The sequence below is a fragment of the Mustelus asterias genome, unplaced genomic scaffold (assembly GCF_964213995.1).
Source record: "Mustelus asterias unplaced genomic scaffold, sMusAst1.hap1.1 HAP1_SCAFFOLD_1836, whole genome shotgun sequence".
NCBI lineage: Eukaryota > Metazoa > Chordata > Chondrichthyes > Carcharhiniformes > Triakidae > Mustelus > Mustelus asterias.
Window position 1 is genome coordinate 55,517 of NW_027591781.1, and position 18,899 is coordinate 74,415.

Below are 18,899 nucleotides of genomic sequence, written 5' to 3' on the forward strand. Positions count from 1 at the left end.
ATAGGAAAGGTAGGATTTGAGAGCCGTGGATAACCAGTGAAATTGTGGCTCTAATCAAAAAGAAAAAAAGAGGCATACATGAGGTCCAGGCAGCTAAAAACAGATGGAGCACTGGAGGAATACAGAGAAAGTAGAAAAGAACTCAAACAGGGAGTTAGAAGGGCAAAAAGGGGTCACGTAATGTCCTTGGCAGACAGGATTAAGGAGAATCCTAAGGCATTTTATACATACGTTAGGAACAAGAGGGTTGTTAGGGAAAGAATCGGACCTCTCAGGGACAAAGGAGGGGAATTATGCTTAGAACCAAAGGAAGTAGGAGAGATCCTAAACAAATACTTTGCATCAATATTCAAAAAGGAGGGACATGTTGACTGGTATTGTCTCAGAGAGATGTGTTGACCCATTAGAAAAAATCTCAATTACAAGGGAGGAAGTGTTAGGTTTTTTAGGAAACATTAAGACAGACAAATCCCCAGGGCCAGATGGCATCTATCCAAGACTCCTCAGGGAGGCGAGAGATGCAATTGCTGGGCCTCTAACAGAAATCTCTGTCTCTTCACTGGACACAGGTGAGGTCAGTAAGAAGTCTCACAACACCAGGTTAAAGTCCAACAGGTTTATTTGGTAGCAAATACCGTAAGCTTTCGGAACGCTGCCCCTTCGTCAGATGGAGTAAAAATCTGTTCTCCAACAGTGCTCCATCTGACGAATTCTTTTATCCTTTTATATTGTAAAACTTGAATTCACTCCATCTGACGAAGGGGCAGCGCTCCGAAAGCTTATGGTATTTGCTACCAAATAAACCTGTTGGACTTTAACCTGGTGTTGTGAGACTTCTTACTGTGCTTACCCCAGTCCAACGCCGGCATCTCCACATCATGACTACCACAGGTGAGGTCCCAGAGGATTGGAGGATGGCAAATGTGGTCCTGTTATTTAAGAAGAGTAGTAAGGATAACCCGGGTAATTATAGGCCGGTGAGCTTCCCTGGTAGGGAAGTTGTTGGAGAAGATTCTTAGAGATAGAATATATGTGCATTTAGAACTGAATAATCTCATTAGCGATAGACAGCATGGTTTTGTACGAGAGAGGTCATGCCTCACAAATTTGGTTGAGTTTTTTGAGGAGGTGACAAAAACGATTGACGAGGGAAGGGTCGTGGATGTCGTCTATATGGATTTTAGTAAAGCGTTTGACAAGGTCCCTCATGGCAGGCTGGTGCAAAAGGTTAAATCTCACAGGATAAAAGGTGAGCTAGCTAGATGGGTGGAGAACTGGCTTAGCCATAGAAGACAGAGGGTAGCAGTGGAGGGGTCTTTTTCCGGTTGGACGTCTGTGACTAGTGGTGTTCTGCAGGGCTCTGTACTAGGACCTCTGCTGTTTGTGATATATATAAATGATTTGAAGAAAGATGTAACTGGTGTGATCAGTAAGTTTGTGGACGACACGAAGATTGCTGGAGTTGTGGATAGTGATGAACATTGTCAGAGAATACAGCAGGATATAGATAGGCTGGAACATTGGGCGGAGAAATGGCAGATGGAATTTAATCCAGATAAATGCGGAGTGATGCATTTCAGTAGATCAAATGTAAGGAGGAGCTATACAATAAATGGCAGAACCATCAGGAGTATAGACACACAGAGGGACCTGGGTGTACAAGTCCACAGATCCTTAAAGGTGGCAGCACAGGTGGAGAGGGTGGTGAAGAAGGCATATGGCATGCTTGCCTTTATTGGACGGGGCATAGAATATAAAAGTTGGCATATGATGTTGCAGCTGTATAGAACGATGGTTCGGCCATATTTGGAATACTGCGTCCAGTTCTGGTCGCCACACTACCAGAAGGACGTGGAGGCTTTGGAGAGAGTGCAGAGAAGGTTTGCCAGGATGTTGCCTGGTATGGAGGGTCTTAGCTATGAGGGCAGAATGGGTAAACTGGGGTTGTTCTCCCTGGAAAGACGGAGGATGAGGGGCAACCTAATAGAGGTGTACAAAATTATGAAGGGCATAGATAGCTCATTGTTCAGCCAGAGTGAGACAGAGAGGAGAGATTTATTGCAGGAGTGCTGAGGAAGGAGATCTACTTTTAAAATACTTTTAATTTAAAAATACTACTTTTAATTTCGTTTAATTTACTTTTTCGCGGGTGTTTTTGTTAAAAAAAACTTTGAACTCTCACCCGGAAGTAGGACGCTGGGTGTTCTGGGAAGGGTCAAATTTTTCTTCAGTGCGCGGGAGGTTTAAAAGCAGGCCGCAGTATCCAGTGGGCAACGTCGTTAGCGGGCAGTGGAGTGAGAAAGGCGCAGAGTGAGAGCCGAAGGGCGTTGGCTCTAAGGGCATAGGCGGAAAGGGCGAAGCGGGGTAAGTTTAATTCTTAAGTACGTTTCTCTGTGTTCCTTAAAGTAAGAAGGGAAATTATGAGTGTGAGGCCAGTCTGTTGTTCCCAATGTAGGATGTGGGAGGTCCTGGAGGCTCCTGGCCTCCCGGACATTCATATCTGTGATGGGTGTGTCGACCTGCGGTTCCTAAGGGACCATGTTAGAGAACTAGAACTGCAGCTCAAGGATCTTCGTCTTGTTAGGGAAAATGAGGAGGTGATAGACAGGAGCTATCAGCAGGTGGTCACACCAGGGCCACGGGAGGCTGACAAGTGGGTAACATAGAGCATAGAACAATACAGCGCAGTACAGGCCCTTCGGCCCTCGATGTTGCGCCGACCAGTGGTACCAATCTAAAGCCCCTCTAATCTACACTATTCCAATATCATCCATATGTTTATCCAATAACCATTTGAATGCTCTTAATGTTGACGGGTCCACTACTGCTGCAGGCAGGGCATTCCACGCCCCGACCACTCTCTGAGTAAAGAACCTACCTCTAACATCTGTCCTATATCTCTCACCCCTCAATTTAAAGCTATGTCCCCTCGTGCTAGCCAACACCATCCGAGGAAAAAGGCTCTCACTATTCACCCTATCTAATCCTCTGATCATCTTGTATGCCTCTATTAAGTCACCTCTTAACCTTCTTCTCTCTAACGAAAACAACCTCAAGCCCCTCAGCCTTTCCTCATACGATTTTCCCACCATACCAGGCAACATCCTGGTAAATCTCCTCTGCACCCTTTCCAACACTTCCACAGCTTTCCTATAATACGGCGACCAGAACTGTACGCAATACTCCAAATGCGGCCGCACCAGAGTTTTGTACAGTTGCAGCATGACCTCCTGGCTCCGAAACTCAATCCCTCTACCAATAAAAGCTAACACACTGTACGCCTTCTTAACAACCCTATCAACCTGGGTGCCAACTTTCAGGGATCTATGCACATGGATACCCAGATCCCTCTGTTCATCCACACTACCAAGTATCTTACCATTAGCCCAGTACTCTGTATTCCTGTTACTCCTTCCAAAGTGAATCATCTCACACTTATCCGCATTAAACTCCATTTGCCACCTCTCAGCCCAGCTCTGCAGCTTAGCTATGTCCCTCTGTAACCTGCCACTTCCCTCCACACTGTCTACACCTCCACCGACTTTAGTGTCATCCGCAAATTTACTAATCCATCCTTCCACGCCCTCATCCAAGTCATTAATAAAAATGACAAACAGCAGTGACCCCAAAACAGATCCTTGTGGTACACCACTAGTAACTGAACTCCAGGATGAATATTTCCCATCAACCACCACCCTTTGTTTTCTTACAGCTAGCCAATTCCTGATCCAAACCACTAAATCACCCTCAATCCCATGTGTCCGTATTTTCTGCAAAAGCTTACCATGGGGAACCTTATCAAACGCTTTGCTGAAATCCATATACACCACATCAACCGCTTTACCCTCATCCACCTCTTTGGTCACCTTCTCAAAGAACTCAATAAGGTTTGTGAGGCACGACCTACCCTTCACAAAACCGTGCTGACTATCCCTAATCAAATTATTCCTTTCTCGGTGATTATAAATCCTATCTCTTATAATCCTTCCCAATACTTTGCCCACAACAGAAGTAAGGCTCACCGGTCTATAATTACCAGGGTTGTCCCTACTCCCCTTCTTGAACAAAGGGACAACATTTGCTATCCTCCAGTCTTCTGGCACTGTTCTTGTAGACAATGACGACACAAAGATCAAAGCCAAAGGCTCTGCAATCTCCTCTCTAGCCTCCCAGAGAATCCTAGGATAAATCCCATCCGGCCCAGGGGACTTATCTATTTTTACCCTTTCCAGAATTGCTAACACCTCCTCCTTATGAACATCAATCCCATCCAGTCCTGCATCTCAGTACTCCCCTCAACAACACTGTCCCTCTCCAGTGTGAATACCGACGAAAAATATTCATTTAGTGCCTCTCCTATCTCTTCAGACTCCACGCACAACTGTCCTTCCCACTCCTGTCCTTGACTGGCCCTAATCTTACCCTAGTCATTCTTTTACTCCTGACATACCTATAGAAAGCTTTAGGGTTTTCCTTGATCCTACCTGCCAAAGACTTCTCATGTCCTCTCCTGGCTCTTCTTAACTCTTTCTTTAGGTCCTTCCTGGCTAACTTGTAACTCTCAAGCGCCCTAACTGAGCCTTCACGTCTCATCTTTACATAAGTCTCCTTCTTCCTCTTCACAAGAGATTCAACCTCCTTAGTAAACCACGGTTCCCTCACATGTCTGGTTCCTCCCTGCCTGACAGGTACATATTTATCAAGAGTCTTAGTAGCTGTTCCTTGAACAAGTTCCACATTACAATTGTGCCCATCCCCTGCAGTTTCCTTCCCCAACCTATGCCAGCTAAATCTCACCAAATCGCATCATAATTTCCTTTCCCCCAGCTATAACTCTTGCCCTTTGGTATATACCTATCCTTTTCCATTACTAAAGTAAACATAATCGAATTGTGGTCACTGTCACCAAAGTGCTCCCCTACCTCCAAATCTAACACCTGGCCTGGTTCATTACCCAGTACCAAATCCAATGTGGCCTCGCCTCTTGTTGATCTATTTACATACTGCGTCAGGAAGCCTTCCTGCACACACTGGACAAAAACCGACCACTCTAAAGTACTCGAACTATAGCTTTTCCAGTCAATATTTGTAAAGTTAAAGTCCCCCAGTACAACTACCCTGTTACTTTCGCTCCTATCCAGAATCATCTTTGCAATCTTTTCCTCTACATCTCTGGAACTTTTCGGAGGTCTATAGAAAAACTCCCAACAGGGTGACCTCTCCTTTCCTGTTTCTAACCTCAGCCCAAACTACCTCAGTAGACGAGTCCTCATCAAATGTCCTTTCTGCCACCGTAATACTGTCCTTGACTAACAATGCCACACAATGTAACGTCCAGGAAGGGGAAAGCTCAGGTGAGAGAGCACCCCGGTGGATGTGCCCTTTCACAATAAGTACCCTGTCTGAGTACTGCTGGGGGGGACAGCCCACCTGGGGGAAGCAGCAGTGGCCGTGTCTCTGGAGCAGAGTCCGGCCCTGTAACTCAGTGGGCTAAGTAAAGGAGGAGGAAGGCAGTATTAATCAGGGATTCAACAGTTAAGGGGGTCAGACAGGCGTTTTTGCAGAGGCAGACGGGAGTCTCGGAAAAGCGGTAGATGTAGTTTACATGGACTTCAGCAAGGCGTTCGATAAGGTCCCCCATGCAAGACTTCTCGAGAAAGTGAGGGGGCATGGGATCCAAGGGGCTGTTGCCTTGTGGATTCAGAACTGGCTTGCCTGCAGAAGGCAGAGAGTGGTTGTAGATGGGTCTTTTTCTGAATGGAGGTCGGTCACCAGTGGAGTGCCCCAGGGATCTGTTCTGGGACTCTTGCTGTTTGTCATTTTCATAAATGACCTGGATGAAGAAGTGGAGGGATGGGTTGGTAAGTTTGCTGACGACACGAAGGTTGGTGGTGTTGTGGATAGGTTGGAGGGATGTCAGAAGCTGCAGTGTGACATAGATAGGATGCAAGACTGGGCGGAGAAGTGGCAGATGGACTTCAACCTGGATAAATGTGTAGTGGTCCATTTTGGCAGGTCAAATGGGATGAAGGAGTATAATATCAAGGGTAAGACTCTTAGCAGTGTAGAGGATCAGAAGGACCTTGGGGTCTGGGTCCATAGGACTCTTAAATCGACCTCACAGGTAGAAGAGGTGGTTAAGAAGGCGTATGGTATGCTGGCCTTCATCAATTGAGGGATTGAGTTTAGGGGTCGGGAGATAATGATGCAGCTTTATAAGACCCTCGTCAGACCCCACTTGGAGTACTGTGCCCAGTTCTGGTCGCCTCATTACAGGAGGGATGTGGAAATTATTGAAAGGGTGCAGAGAAGATTTACAAGGATGTTGCCTGGATTGGTTGGCATGCCTTATGAGGATAGGCTGAGGGAGCTCGGTCTTTTCTCCTTGGAGAGACGAAGGATGAGAGGTGACCTGATAGAGGTGTACAAGATGTTGAGAGGTATAGATCGGGTGGATTCTCGGAGGCTTTTTCCCAGGGCTGAAATGGTTGCTACGAGAGGACACAGGTTTAAGGTGCTGGGGGGTAGGTACAGAGGAGATGTCAACGGTAAGTTTTTCACTCAGAGGGTGGTGGGTGAGTGGAATGGGCTGCCGTCAGTGGTGGTGGAGGCAAACTCGATAGGGTCTTTCTGGATGAGTACATGGGACTTAATAGGATTGAGGGTTATAGGTAAGCCTAGGTAGGTAGGGACATGACCGGCGCAACTTGTGGGCCGAAGGGCCTGCTTGTGCTGTATTGTTTCTATGTTCTATGATAGGCTGAACAGTGGGAAGCTTTTTCCCAGGTCGGAGGTGACGAACACAAGGGGTCACGGGTTCAAGGTGAGGGGGGCAAGGTTCAACACAGATGTAAGGGTGACGTATTTTATACAGAGGGTGGTGGGGGCCTGGAATGCACTGCCAAGCAAGGTGATTGAGGCGGACACGCTGGGATCGTTTAAGACTTATCTAGATAACCACATGAACAGACTGGGAATAGAGGGATACAAACGAATGGTCTAGTTGGGCACATGAGCGGCGCAGGCTTGGAGGGCCGAAGGGCCTGTTCCTGTGCTGTATTGTTCTTTGTTCATTAGAGAAACATCTGTGTTGGCACAGGCTTGGTGGGCTGAAGGGCGAAGGCCAAAGGACCTGATACAAAGATATGTAGAGGGACAGGTAGTCCTGAGGAAGCAGGGGGGCTGCATAAGGACCTGGACAAGTTGGGAGAGTGGGCAAACAAGTGGCAGACAGAACACAATATGGGAAAGTGTGAGGTTATGCACTGGGAGGAAGAATAGAGGCGTAGACTATTTTCTAAATGGGGAAAGGCTTTGGAAATCTGAAGTACAAAGGGACTTGACAGCCTTGGTTCAAGACTCTCTACAGGTTAACATACAGGTTCAGTCGGTGGTTAGGAAGGCAAATTCAATGTTAGCATTCATGTCGAGTGGGCTAGAATACAGGAGCAGGGATGTACTTCTGAGGCTGTATAAGGCTCTGGTCAGAACCCATTTGGAATATTGTGAGCAGTTTTGGGCCCCATATCTAAAAAGAGTAATTAGACGCAGACAGACAGAGCACTTACATGTGGGAAGAGGACTTTGCGGAGAGTAGTTTCATACGACTTGGTTTCCACTAGGTCCAGCAGGGGACGAATGACGAGCTGAGCATCCAAACCTAATCGAGAGGAAAGTAGCTCAGGAAAAAGTTCTACCTCACAGCTGACTTAACACAAAGAGATGTGACCCACTCACCGCCTGAAACCAGAGCAGTCTTGGTGTGAATGACAGCCCTCACGTCATGGGAGTGGTGTCTAAAGGTCTTTGTACGAACCCACTGGGCGTCAGAAACTCCTGACTTTACTGCAAGCAACTGGAATTGGACAACGGCTCCCTCAGATGTTCCAGCAACAATGCTGTCCTCAGCCTAGAAAGAGAAAGATCCTGGTCAGCAGAGTGTACAATAGAGCACGGCAGTGACTAGAGTGCGATGGTGACTTGGGTGCTATAACTGAATCGGGTGTGATTGAACCAAGGCAGAAATCGGCTAACACAAGGAGCCAGTCTCACTCACGTCATTCACTGCCAGCGACAACACATCACATTTGGTGATGGGGTGCGTTTTCAGCAGAGTTCCTGTCTGCCAATCCCAGAACTGCATTTTCCCCGCTGAATCTGCACTCACGATGGTGTAATCACTCAGGAAGCAGAGACTCCACACCACACATTCTCGATTGCGCAAAGCTATGTCACCACGATCCACGAGAATACGGCGTGTGCAGTGACCTGCAGAAAAAGAAAGTGATTAATATGGATGAATGTGGCAATCGGCTGGAGCTGAGGTTCAGTTAAATGCCCTAAACAGAAGAAAAACAGGATGGGTCAAAAAAAAGGCCCTAAGCTTTAAAAAACTTATTTTGCTCAGTGAATCAGAGCTGGCTCAAATCTTAATATCAGAGTGAGTGCACGAGAGCAAGAGTCAGCAATGTGTGTGGATTCAGTGATGCAGAGTCCACAGTATGTACCATCGAGAAGATACATCAAGGACTTTAGCATATAGGAACACCACCATCAAGTCACAAGCACATCCAAAGACGCCACTGCTTAAAAAAGGAGGTAGACAAAAGGCAGGTAACTATAGGCCGGTTAGCTTAACTTCCGTAGTAGGGAAAATGCTTGAATCTATCATCAAGGAAGAAATAGCGAGACATCTGGATATAAATTGCCCCATTGGTAAGACGCAGCATGGGTTCATGAAGGGCAGGTCATGTTTGACTAATTTGGTGGAATTCTTTGAGAACATTACATGTACAGTGGACAATGGGGAACCTGTGGATGTGGTGTATCCAGATTTCCAGAAGGCATTTGACAAGGTGCCGCACCAAAGACTGCTACATAAGAAAAAGGTGCACGGTATTACCAGTAATGTATTAGCATGGATAGAGGATTGGTTAACTAACAGAAAGCAAAGAGTGGGGGTAAATGGGTGTTTTTCTGGTTGGCGATCAGTGACTAGTGGTGTGCCTCAGGGATCAGTGTTGGGACCGCAATTGTTTACGATTTACATAGATGATTTGGAGTTGGGGACCAAGTGTAGTGTGTCAAAATTCGCAGATGACACTAAGATGGGTGGAAGAGCAAAGTGTGCAGAGGACGCTGAAAGTCTGCAAAGGGATATAGATAATCTAAGTGAGTGGGCGAGGGTCTGGCAGATGGAGTACAATGTTGGTAAATGTAAGGTCATCCATTTTGGTAGAAATAACAGCAAAATTGACTTATTTAAATGGCAAAAAATTGCAGCATGCTGCTATGCAGAGAGACCTGGGTGTCCTTGTGCAGGAATCTCAAGGAGTTGGTTTGCAAGTGCAGCAGGTAATTAAGTCCAGCGATAACACCACTCGGCCATCGCCTCCCCTAATTTTGTCCTTCATTGCTCGAGGGATGGAGTTTAAAAACAGTGAAATTATGTTGCAGCTGTATAAGGTGCTGGTGAGGCCACACCTGGGGTACTGTGTACAGTTTTGGTCTCCTTACTTGAGGAAGGATATACTGACACTGCAGGGGGTGCAGAGGAGATTCACTAGGTTGATTCCGGAGTTGAGAGGGTTGGCTTATGAGGAGAGACTGAGTAGACTGGGACTATACTCATTGGAATTCAGAAGAATGAGGGGAGATCTTATAGAAACATATAAGATTATGAAGGGAATAGATAAGATAGAAGCAGGGAAGTTGTTTCCACTGGCGGGTGAAACTAGAACTAGGGGGCATAGCCTCAAAATAAGGGGAAGCCGATTTAGGACTGAGTTGAGTTCACACAAAGGGTTGTGAATCTGTGGAATTCCCTGCCCAGTGAAGCAGTTGAGGCTACTTCATTGAATGTTTTTAAGGCAAGGATAGATAAATTTTTGAACAGTAAAGGAATTAAGGGTTATGGTGAGCGGGCGGGTAAGTGGAGCTGAGTCCACGAAAAGATCAGCCATGATCTTATTGAATGGTGGAGCAGGCTCAAGGGGCCAGATGGCCGACTCCTGCTCCTAGTTCTTATCCCAACAACACCTTCAGTGTACCTTCACCACACAGGCTGCTGATGTACAAGAAAAAAGGTCACCATTACTTTAAGTGTAATTATGGATGGAGAATAAACATTAACCTAATAAAATTTCAAACCCAGGTCTCTAGGCTGAAAAGGCAGCATCAAACTGCTTCATTCTGTTCTCGAGCCAGCAGACTTTACTCTGATAAAATCATAAATACACTGACTCACCAGACTTCACGTCAAAAACTCGGATAACATCCAGTGACCCTGTTACAATCAATGTGCCCGACTTATGCCATGCAAGGGAAAGTACGCGACCTGCCAGAGAGAGAGAGAGAGACCCATCACCTTATTGCTGCTAATTGAGAAGCTGTTAAGCTACCATGTCAGTATTAACTCTTTGAAATATCTAATTAATCACTTCCCTGATCTTTCCCAGAGCACTGCACTGCACTTTATTTTATTTTTATTTATTAGTGTCACAAGCAGGCTTACATTAACCAAAAGAGAAAACACTGGAAAATCTCACAGGTCAGGCAGCATCTGGAAGGAGAGAAAAGAGCTGACGTTTCAAGTCCAGATGCTTTGACAAAGGGTCATCGGGACTCAAAATGTCAGTTCTTTTCTCTCCTTACAGATGCTGCCAGACGTCCTGAGATTTTCCAGCGTTTTCTCTTTTGGTTTCAGATTCCAGCAAACGCGGTGATTTGCTTTCATCTTAGGCTTACATTAAAGCTGCAATGAAGTTACTGTGAAAATCCCCTAGTCGCCACACTCAGATGTCTGTTCAGGTATACTGAGGGAGAATTTAGCACATAACCTGCACGTTTTTAGGACTGTGGGAGGAAACCAGAGCACCCGGAGGAAACCCATGCAGACATGGGGAGAACATGCAAACTCCACACAGACAGTGACCCAAACCAGGAATCGAACCCGGGTCCCTGGCGCCGTGAAGCAGCAGTGCTAACAACTGATCTTGATCAGACTGGGATCTGATTTTCTTTTGAAAGTTATTATTGAATCTGTTTCTGCCACACATTCATGAAATGCTTTCCATATCATAAGAATTTGTCACTCAAAATATTCTCATCATCCCCAGGCCCGTTTGTCAATTAAATGTCTGTCTCCTGCTTCACAGTTCCCCAACCATTAGAAACAGTTTCTCCTTATTTCCTCTAACAGAATGCTCAATTTTAATAACTTCCTTGCTTTTGTATTCTCTGTCCTCCATTAATAAAGTAAGAAGTCTCACAACACCAGGTTAAAGTCCAACAGGTTTATTTGGTAGCAAATACCATAGCTTTCAGAGCTTGCTGCTCCTTCGTCAGATGGAGTGGTCTCATGTTGGACTTTAACCTGGTGTTGTGAGACTTCTTACTGTGCCCACCCCAGTATCTCCACATCATGACTCCATTAATAAAGCCAAGGGTCATAGAAACATGGAAAATAGGTGTAGGCTATTCGCCCCTTCCAGCCTATTCCGTCATTCATTATGATCACGGTTGATCATCCAACTCAGTAACCTGTTCACACTTTCCTTAATATCCTTTGGTCCCTTTTGCTCCAAGAACTATATCTAACTGCTTCTTAAAAACATACAATGTTTAACCTCAACTACATTCTGTGGTAGAGAATTCCCCCAGCATCAGGAACATTCTTCCTGTCAGAATTTAAAGGTTATGAGACTACTGGCCAGTGGCTCTGATATCCACCATTATGAAGTGCTTTGAAAGGCTAGTCAACTATGGTGGTGTCGTCAGCAAACTTGAAAATCAAGTTGGAGGGGAATTTGGCCACACAGTCATAGGTGTAAAAGGAGTATAGTAGGAGGCTGAGAACACAGCCTTGTGGGGCACCAGTGTTGAGGATGATCCAAGAGGGTCTTTCTGTTTTGAAGGCCCTAGGAGATTCCTGCACGGCCTGCCTACTCCTTATACTAATGAAATTAGTAATTAATTCATAATATAATCACCGTGCTACCAATTGCCTGAAATCCATTCACTCTTTTCAGCCACGTGTTGTCTTGCTATCTTTATTCATAACCTATTAATACTGACAAAGAAACTCTTGCAACCCTCCCACCATCCCTCAAACACACATTCCAACAACATTTACAGGTGTGGGTAACATGGAGACACAGTGACCGCCTGAGTGAGCCTCCAGCCAGACTGTGGTGCTGGGTTCAGGATTGCTACTGTCATAAATAGGGGACTCTGCTTGGCACCTTCTTGGCGATCCAGATTTCTCTCAAACTGAAGTTTTTCTGGAACAATCTCAAACAATTTGACTGAGCCATCTTCACATCCGACCTGTAGGCAGAGACACAAAACCATCAGTGACCAGTGCACACAGAACAGGCCAGAAACACAGCGAGGTTCAGCAATCAGATTAAAATAACTTTTTTCACTTCATGCACCCACACCAGAAACATTACTGGAGAGAAATTGTATGTCCCTCATCGTCAAAGGTACAATGCAGTTAAATACAGAGTAAAGCTCCCTCTACACTGTCCCCATCAAACACTAGGAGGACAGGTACAGCACGGGGTTAGATACAGAGTAAAGCTCCCTCTACACTGTCCCCATCAAACACTCGTAGGACAGGTACAGCACAGGGTTAGATACAGAGTAAAGCTCCCTCTACACTGACCCCATCAAACACTAGGACAGATACAGCACGGGGTTAGATACAGAGTAAAGCTCCCTCTACACTGTCCCCATCAAACACTCCCAGGACAGGCACAGCACGGGGTTAGATACAGAGTAAAGCTCCCTCTACACTGTCCCCATCAAACACTCCCAGGACAGGTACAGCACGGAGTTAGATACGGAGTAAAGCTCCCTCTACACTGTCCCCATCAAACACTCCCAGGACAGGTACAGCACAGGGTTAGATACAGAGTAAAGCTCCCTCTACACTGTCCCCATCAAACACTCCCAGGACAGGTACAGCACGGGGTTAGATACAGAGTAAAGCTCCCTCTACACTGTCCCCATCAAACACTCCCAGGACAGGTACAGCCAATAGAGAAAAGAAAGATTTGTATCTTCGGGTGTCCCTGTGCGCTCACCACCAATTTTTGATATTTTACTAGAGTCATCATTTTCAACAAGATCACTTTGTACTAACCGCCAAATGAGTCTCCTCACTGTTACAGCTCATACACCAAAGCGGGCCTCCATAAGCATCTAGTCTGTACTTTGGGCAGAGTCTCTGCAGGTCAAATTCAATGATTTCTCCATTTAATCCAACAGTCAGAAGGCGATTATCACCAACCCAGCTGAGTGCTTCAATAGATCGCTTCTCATTCCCAGGAATAATCTATAAACAGAAAAGGGTTCAATTAATCAGGATGTGCTGTGTGTATAGCCTTCTGTTAATCAATAGTGCACTGTGTGAAACATTGAACCACAGAATCTCGAGTGTAGAAGGAGGCCATCCAGCCCATCAAGTCTGCACTGACTCACATCTTATCCAAGCCCACCCCCCTTATCCTGAAAGTTACAAAGCCAGTGCTCTGGGACTGGACAAATCCAAATCCATTTTTCGCTTGCTCCAAAAAGCAAATTCAAAATTCAATTCAATCCAATTCAAGGTCCCCAGAAGAGAGAGACAAACAACTTCAAAGCTGACAAGATGAGGCATTACACCCCATCTTGGGTTTGGTCTTAGCCAAAAGGCTGAGAAATGATCACATTCCAGGATATAAGCATTCAATGCAGAAAGGAAAAAGATGAACACGTCACAGAGTCGTACAGCACAGAAACAGGCCCTTCGGTCCACCATGTCTATGCCGACCAAATATCAATCGATACTAATCCATTTACCAACACTTGGATCACAGCCTGCTGAGCTTTGGTGATTTAAGTGCTCGTCCAGATGCTTCTTCAATGTTGTGCAAGTATCATTACATGTTTCAAACACTCCCATTACCAAGTAGTTTGCATAATCAATTATTTATTTTAAGGATAAATACTGTTTCAATGAAGGAAAATGCTGAAACCAATATGCATACATCAACAATCCCAACCAGCAATGTTGATTGAAGGATAATAGCAGCCAGATGAAGTCCCATGTTCTCTAAATATCTTGGAGAGTTTTACCCAACAAAGGGGCAAAAGAGGCTTCACTCAAACTTTCCATTAAGAACACTGTGCCTTCAGGACTGGGGCTTCGATTGTGCGGCGCTGCCTGGGCACTGACGCTCCAATGGTTCTTAGGTACCAGTGCTCCCACAGTGCCAACGCTCCCTCAGTACACGGGCACACTCAGTACTGACTCTCCAATGATGTGGCACACCCTCAGCACTGACCCCCCGACAGGGCGGCGCTCCCACAGCACTGACCCCCCGATAGGGCGGCGCTTCCTCGAGGGGGGGGGATTTGGGGGGAAGATCTGGGGGGTTGGGGGGGAAGATCTGGGGGGGGAAGATCTGGGGGGTTGGGGGGTAAGATCTGGGGGGTTGGGGGGTAAGATCTGGGGGGTTGGGGGGTAAGATCTGGGGGGTTGGGGGGTAAGATCTGGGGGGTTGGGGGGTAAGATCTGGGGGGTTGGGGGGTAAGATCTGGGGGGTTGGGGGGTAAGATCTGGGGGGTAAGATCTGGGGGGTTGGGGGGTAAGATCTGGGGGGTAAGATCTGGGGGGTTGGGGGGTAAGATCTGGGGGGTGGGGGGGTGGGGGGGAGGTCCGGGGGGGGGGGGGAAAGGTCCGGGGGGGCGGAAGATCTGGGGGGTTGGGGGGGAAGATCTGGGGGGTTGGGGGGGGAAGATCTGGGGGGTGGGGGGGGAAGATCTGGGGGGTTGGGGGGAAGATCTGGGGGGTTGGGGGGAAGATTTGGGGGGTTGGGGGGAAGATTTGGGGGGTTGGGGGGAAGATTTGGGGGGTTGGGGGGAAGATTTGGGGGAAGATTTGGGGGGTTGGGGGAACATTTGAGGGGTTGAGGGGGGGAACAATCAGGGGGTTAAGGGGGGCAAGATTTGGCGGCTTGGGGGGAGATTTGGGGGGGAGATTTGGGGGGGGAGATTTGGGGGGGGAGATTTGGGGGGGGAGATTTGTGGGGGGAGAGATTTGGGGGGGGAGAGATTTGGGGGGGAGAGATTTGGGGGGGGAGAGATTTGGGGGGGGGGGGAGATTTGGGGGGGGGGGAGATTTGGGGGGGGGGATTTGGGGGGGGGGAGATTTTGGGGGGGGGGAGATTTGGGGGGGGGGGGAGATTTGGGGGGGGGGGGAGATTTGGGGGGGGGGGAGATTTGGGGGGGGGGGGAGATTTGGGGGGGGGGGGAGATTTGGGGGGGGGGAGATTTGGGGGGGGGGAGATTTGGGGGGGGGAGATTTGGGGGGGGGAGATTTGGGGGGGGGGGAGATTTGGGGGGGGAGATTTGGGGAGTAGAGCTGGGGGGTGGTATTTTGGGAGCTGGGGGGTGGTATTTTGGGAGCTGGGGGGTGGTATTTTGGGAGCTGGTATTTTGGGAGCTGGGGGGTGGTATTTTTGGAGCTGGGGGGTGGTATTTTGGGAGCTGGGGGGTGGTATTTTGGGAGCTGGGGGTGGTATTTTGGGAGTTGGGGGTGGTATTTTGGGAGTTGGGGGGTGGTATTTTGGGAGTTGGGGGTGGTATTTTGGGAGTTGGGGGTGGTATTTTGGGAGCTGGGGGGTGGTATTTTGGGAGCTGGGGGGTGGTATTTTGGGAGTTGGGGGGTGGTATTTTGGGAGTTGGGGGGTGGTATTTTGGGAGTTGGGGGGTGGTATTTTGGGAGTTGGGGGGTGGTATTTTGGGAGTTGGGGGGGGGTATTTTGGGAGCTGGGGGGTGGTATTTTGGGAGCTGGGGGGTGGTATTTTGGGAGCTCGGGGGTGGTATTTTGGGAGTTGGGGGGTGGTATTTTGGGAGCTGGGGGGTGGTATTTTGGGAGGTGGGGGGTGGTATTTTGGGAGTTGGGGGGTGGTATTTTGGGAGCTGGGGGGTGGTATTTTGGGAGTTGGGGGGTGGTATTTTGGGAGTTGGGGGGTGGTATTTTGGGAGTTGGGGGGTGGTATTTTGGGAGTTGGGGGTGGTATTTTGGGAGTTGGGGGTGGTATTTTGGGAGCTGGGGGGTGGTATTTTGGGAGTTGGGGGGTGGTATTTTGGGAGCTGGGGGGTGGTATTTTGGGAGTTGGGGGGTGGTATTTTGGGAGCTGGGGGGTGGTATTTTGGGAGTTGGGGGGTGGTATTTTGGGAGTTGGGGTGGTATTTTGGGAGCTGGGGGGTGGTATTTTGGGAGTTGGGGATGGTATTTTGGGAGTTGGGGGGTGGTATTTTGGGAGCTGGGGGGTGGTATTTTGGGAGCTGGGGGGTGGTATTTTGGGAGTTGGGGGGTGGTATTTTGGGAGTTGGGGGTGGTATTTTGGGAGTTGGGGGGTGGTATTTTGGGAGCTGGGGGGTGGTATTTTGGGAGCTGGGGGGTGGTATTTTGGGAGTTGGGGGGTGGTATTTTGGGAGCTGGGGGGTGGTATTTTGGGAGCTGGGGGGTGGTATTTTGGGAGTTGGGGGTGGTATTTTGGGAGCTGGGGGGTGGTATTTTGGGAGTTGGGGGGTGGTATTTTGGGAGTTGGGGGGTGGTATTTTGGGAGCTGGCGGGTGGTATTTTGGGAGTTGGGGGGTGGTATTTTGGGAGTTGGGGGGTGGTATTTTGGGAGTTGGGGGGGTGGTATTTTGGGAGTTGGGGGGTGGTATTTTGGGAGCTGGGGGGTGGTATTTTGGGAGTTGGGGTGGTATTTTGGGAGTTGGGGGGTGGTATTTTGGGAGTTGGGGGGTGGTATTTTGGGAGTTGGGGGGTGGTATTTTGGGAGCTGGGGGTGGTATTTTGGGAGCTGGGGGGTGGTATTTTGGGAGTTGGGGGGTGGTATTTTGGGAGTTGGGGGGTGGTATTTTGGGAGCTGGGGGGTGGTATTTTGGGAGTTGGGGGTGGTATTTTGGGAGTTGGGGGTGGTATTTTGGGAGTTGGGGGTGGTATTTTGGGAGCTGGGGGTGGTATTTTGGGAGTTGGGGGGTGGTATTTTGGGAGTTGGGGGGTGGTATTTTGGGAGCTGGGGGTGGTATTTTGGGAGTTGGGGGGTGGTATTTTGGGAGCTGGGGGTGGTATTTTGGGAGTTGGGGGGTGGTATTTTGGGAGTTGGGGGGTGGTATTTTGGGAGCTGGGGGTGGTATTTTGGGAGTTGGGGGTGGTATTTTGGGAGTTGGGGGGTGGTATTTTGGGAGTTGGGGGGGTGGTATTTTGGGAGCTGGGGGGTGGTATTTTGGGAGTTGGGGGGTGGTATTTTGGGAGTTGGGGGGGTGGTATTTTGGGAGCTGGGGGTGGTATTTTGGGAGTTGGGGGGTGGTATTTTGGGAGTTGGGGGTGGTATTTTGGGAGTTGGGGGGGTGGTATTTTGGGAGCTGGGGGGTGGTATTTTGGGAGTTGGGGGGTGGTATTTTGGGAGCTGGGGGTGGTATTTTGGGAGTTGGGGGGTGGTATTTTGGGAGCTGGGGGGTGGTATTTTGGGAGTTGGGGGGTGGTATTTTGGGAGTTGGGGGGGTGGTATTTTGGGAGCTGGGGGTGGTATTTTGGGAGCTGGGGGGTGGTATTTTGGGAGCTGGGGGGTGGTATTTTGGGAGCTGGGGGGTGGTATTTTGGGAGCTGGGGGGTGGTATTTTGGGAGTTGGGGGGTGGTATTTTGGGAGTTGGGGGGTGGTATTTTGGGAGTTGGGGGGTGGTATTTTGGGAGCTGGGGGTGGTATTTTGGGAGCTGGGGGGTGGTATTTTGGGAGTTGGGGGGTGGTATTTTGGGAGTTGGGGGGGTGGTATTTTGGGAGCTGGGGGTGGTATTTTAGGGGTTCGGGCGACTTTGGGGTTTTACCTTTTCCTGGCTGCAGTTGTGGGTCAGGTTGAAGATTTCCAGGCTGCCGTCCTCCCGGGCCAGAGCCAGGCGCTCCCCGGGTCCATCCCGGGCCAGGGCGCGGACCCCGCTGGGGACGAAGGGGAAGAAGCGGACCCGATGCAGCAAGAACTCGCCCATGGCGGCCACGCGTGCTGACCCCTGACCCGGAAACACAGCCCGCCGGAAATGACAGCTGCGGAAATGACGAATGTAGTTGTCAATGGCGGGAGATTGAAGATGGTGCAGATCCCGGTTCAAATTCCGGCGCGGCGGAGGTGAGGAGAGGGGGGGCGGAGGTGAGGAGAGGGGGGGGGGGGGGGGGGCGGAGGTGAGGAGAGGGGGGGGGGGGGGGGGCGGAGGTGAGGAGAGGGGGGGGGGGGGGGGGCGGAGGTGAGGAGAGGGGGGGGGGGGGGGGCGGAGGTGAGGAGAGGAGAGGGGGGGGGGGGGGGGGGGCGGAGGTGAGGAGAGGGGGGGGGGGGGGGGGGCGGAGGTGAGGAGAGGGGGGGGGGGGGGGGGGGCGGAGGAGAGGGGGGGGGGGGGGGGGGCGGAGGAGAGGGGGGGGGGGGGGGGGCGGAGGAGAGGGGGGGGGGGGGCGGAGGTGAGGAGAGGGGGGGGGGGGGGGGCGGAGGTGAGGAGAGGGGGGGGGGGGGGGGGGGCGGAGGTGAGGAGAGGGGGGGGGGGGGGCGGAGGTGAGGAGAGGGGGGGGGGGGCGGAGGTGAGGAGAGGGGGGGGGGGGGGGGCGGAGGTGAGGAGAGGGGGGGGGGGGGGCGGAGGTGAGGAGAGGGGGGGGGGGGGGGGGGCGGAGGTGAGGAGAGGGGGGGGGGGGGGCGGAGGTGAGGAGAGGGGGGGGGGGGGGGGGGGCGGAGGTGAGGAGAGGGGGGGGGGGGGCGGAGGTGAGGAGAGGGGGGGGGGGGGCGGAGGTGAGGAGAGGGGGGGGGGGGGGGGGGGCGGAGGTGAGGAGAGGGGGGGGGGGGGGGGGGCGGAGGTGA

At 50.0% G+C, this 18,899-nt stretch overlaps 1 protein-coding gene across 1 annotated transcript in view; it reads right to left on the reverse strand.

Moving 5' to 3' along the window:
* Positions 1-18,089, reverse strand: part of utp4 (UTP4 small subunit processome component) — a 65,322-nt gene extending 47,233 nt beyond the window's left edge. Inside the window, exons 1-7 of the mRNA XM_078206847.1 lie at positions 17,890-18,089; positions 13,148-13,339; positions 12,243-12,327; positions 10,247-10,336; positions 8,057-8,268; positions 7,738-7,909; positions 7,569-7,660 (exon numbers count right to left, since the gene is read on the reverse strand). Coding sequence (XP_078062973.1) covers positions 7,569-7,660; positions 7,738-7,909; positions 8,057-8,268; positions 10,247-10,336; positions 12,243-12,327; positions 13,148-13,339; positions 17,890-18,048 — 1,002 coding nt within the window. The 5' untranslated portion in view covers positions 18,049-18,089. The remainder of the gene's footprint in view (positions 1-7,568; positions 7,661-7,737; positions 7,910-8,056; positions 8,269-10,246; positions 10,337-12,242; positions 12,328-13,147; positions 13,340-17,889) is intronic.
* Between the last annotated feature and the right edge of the window lie 810 nt (positions 18,090-18,899).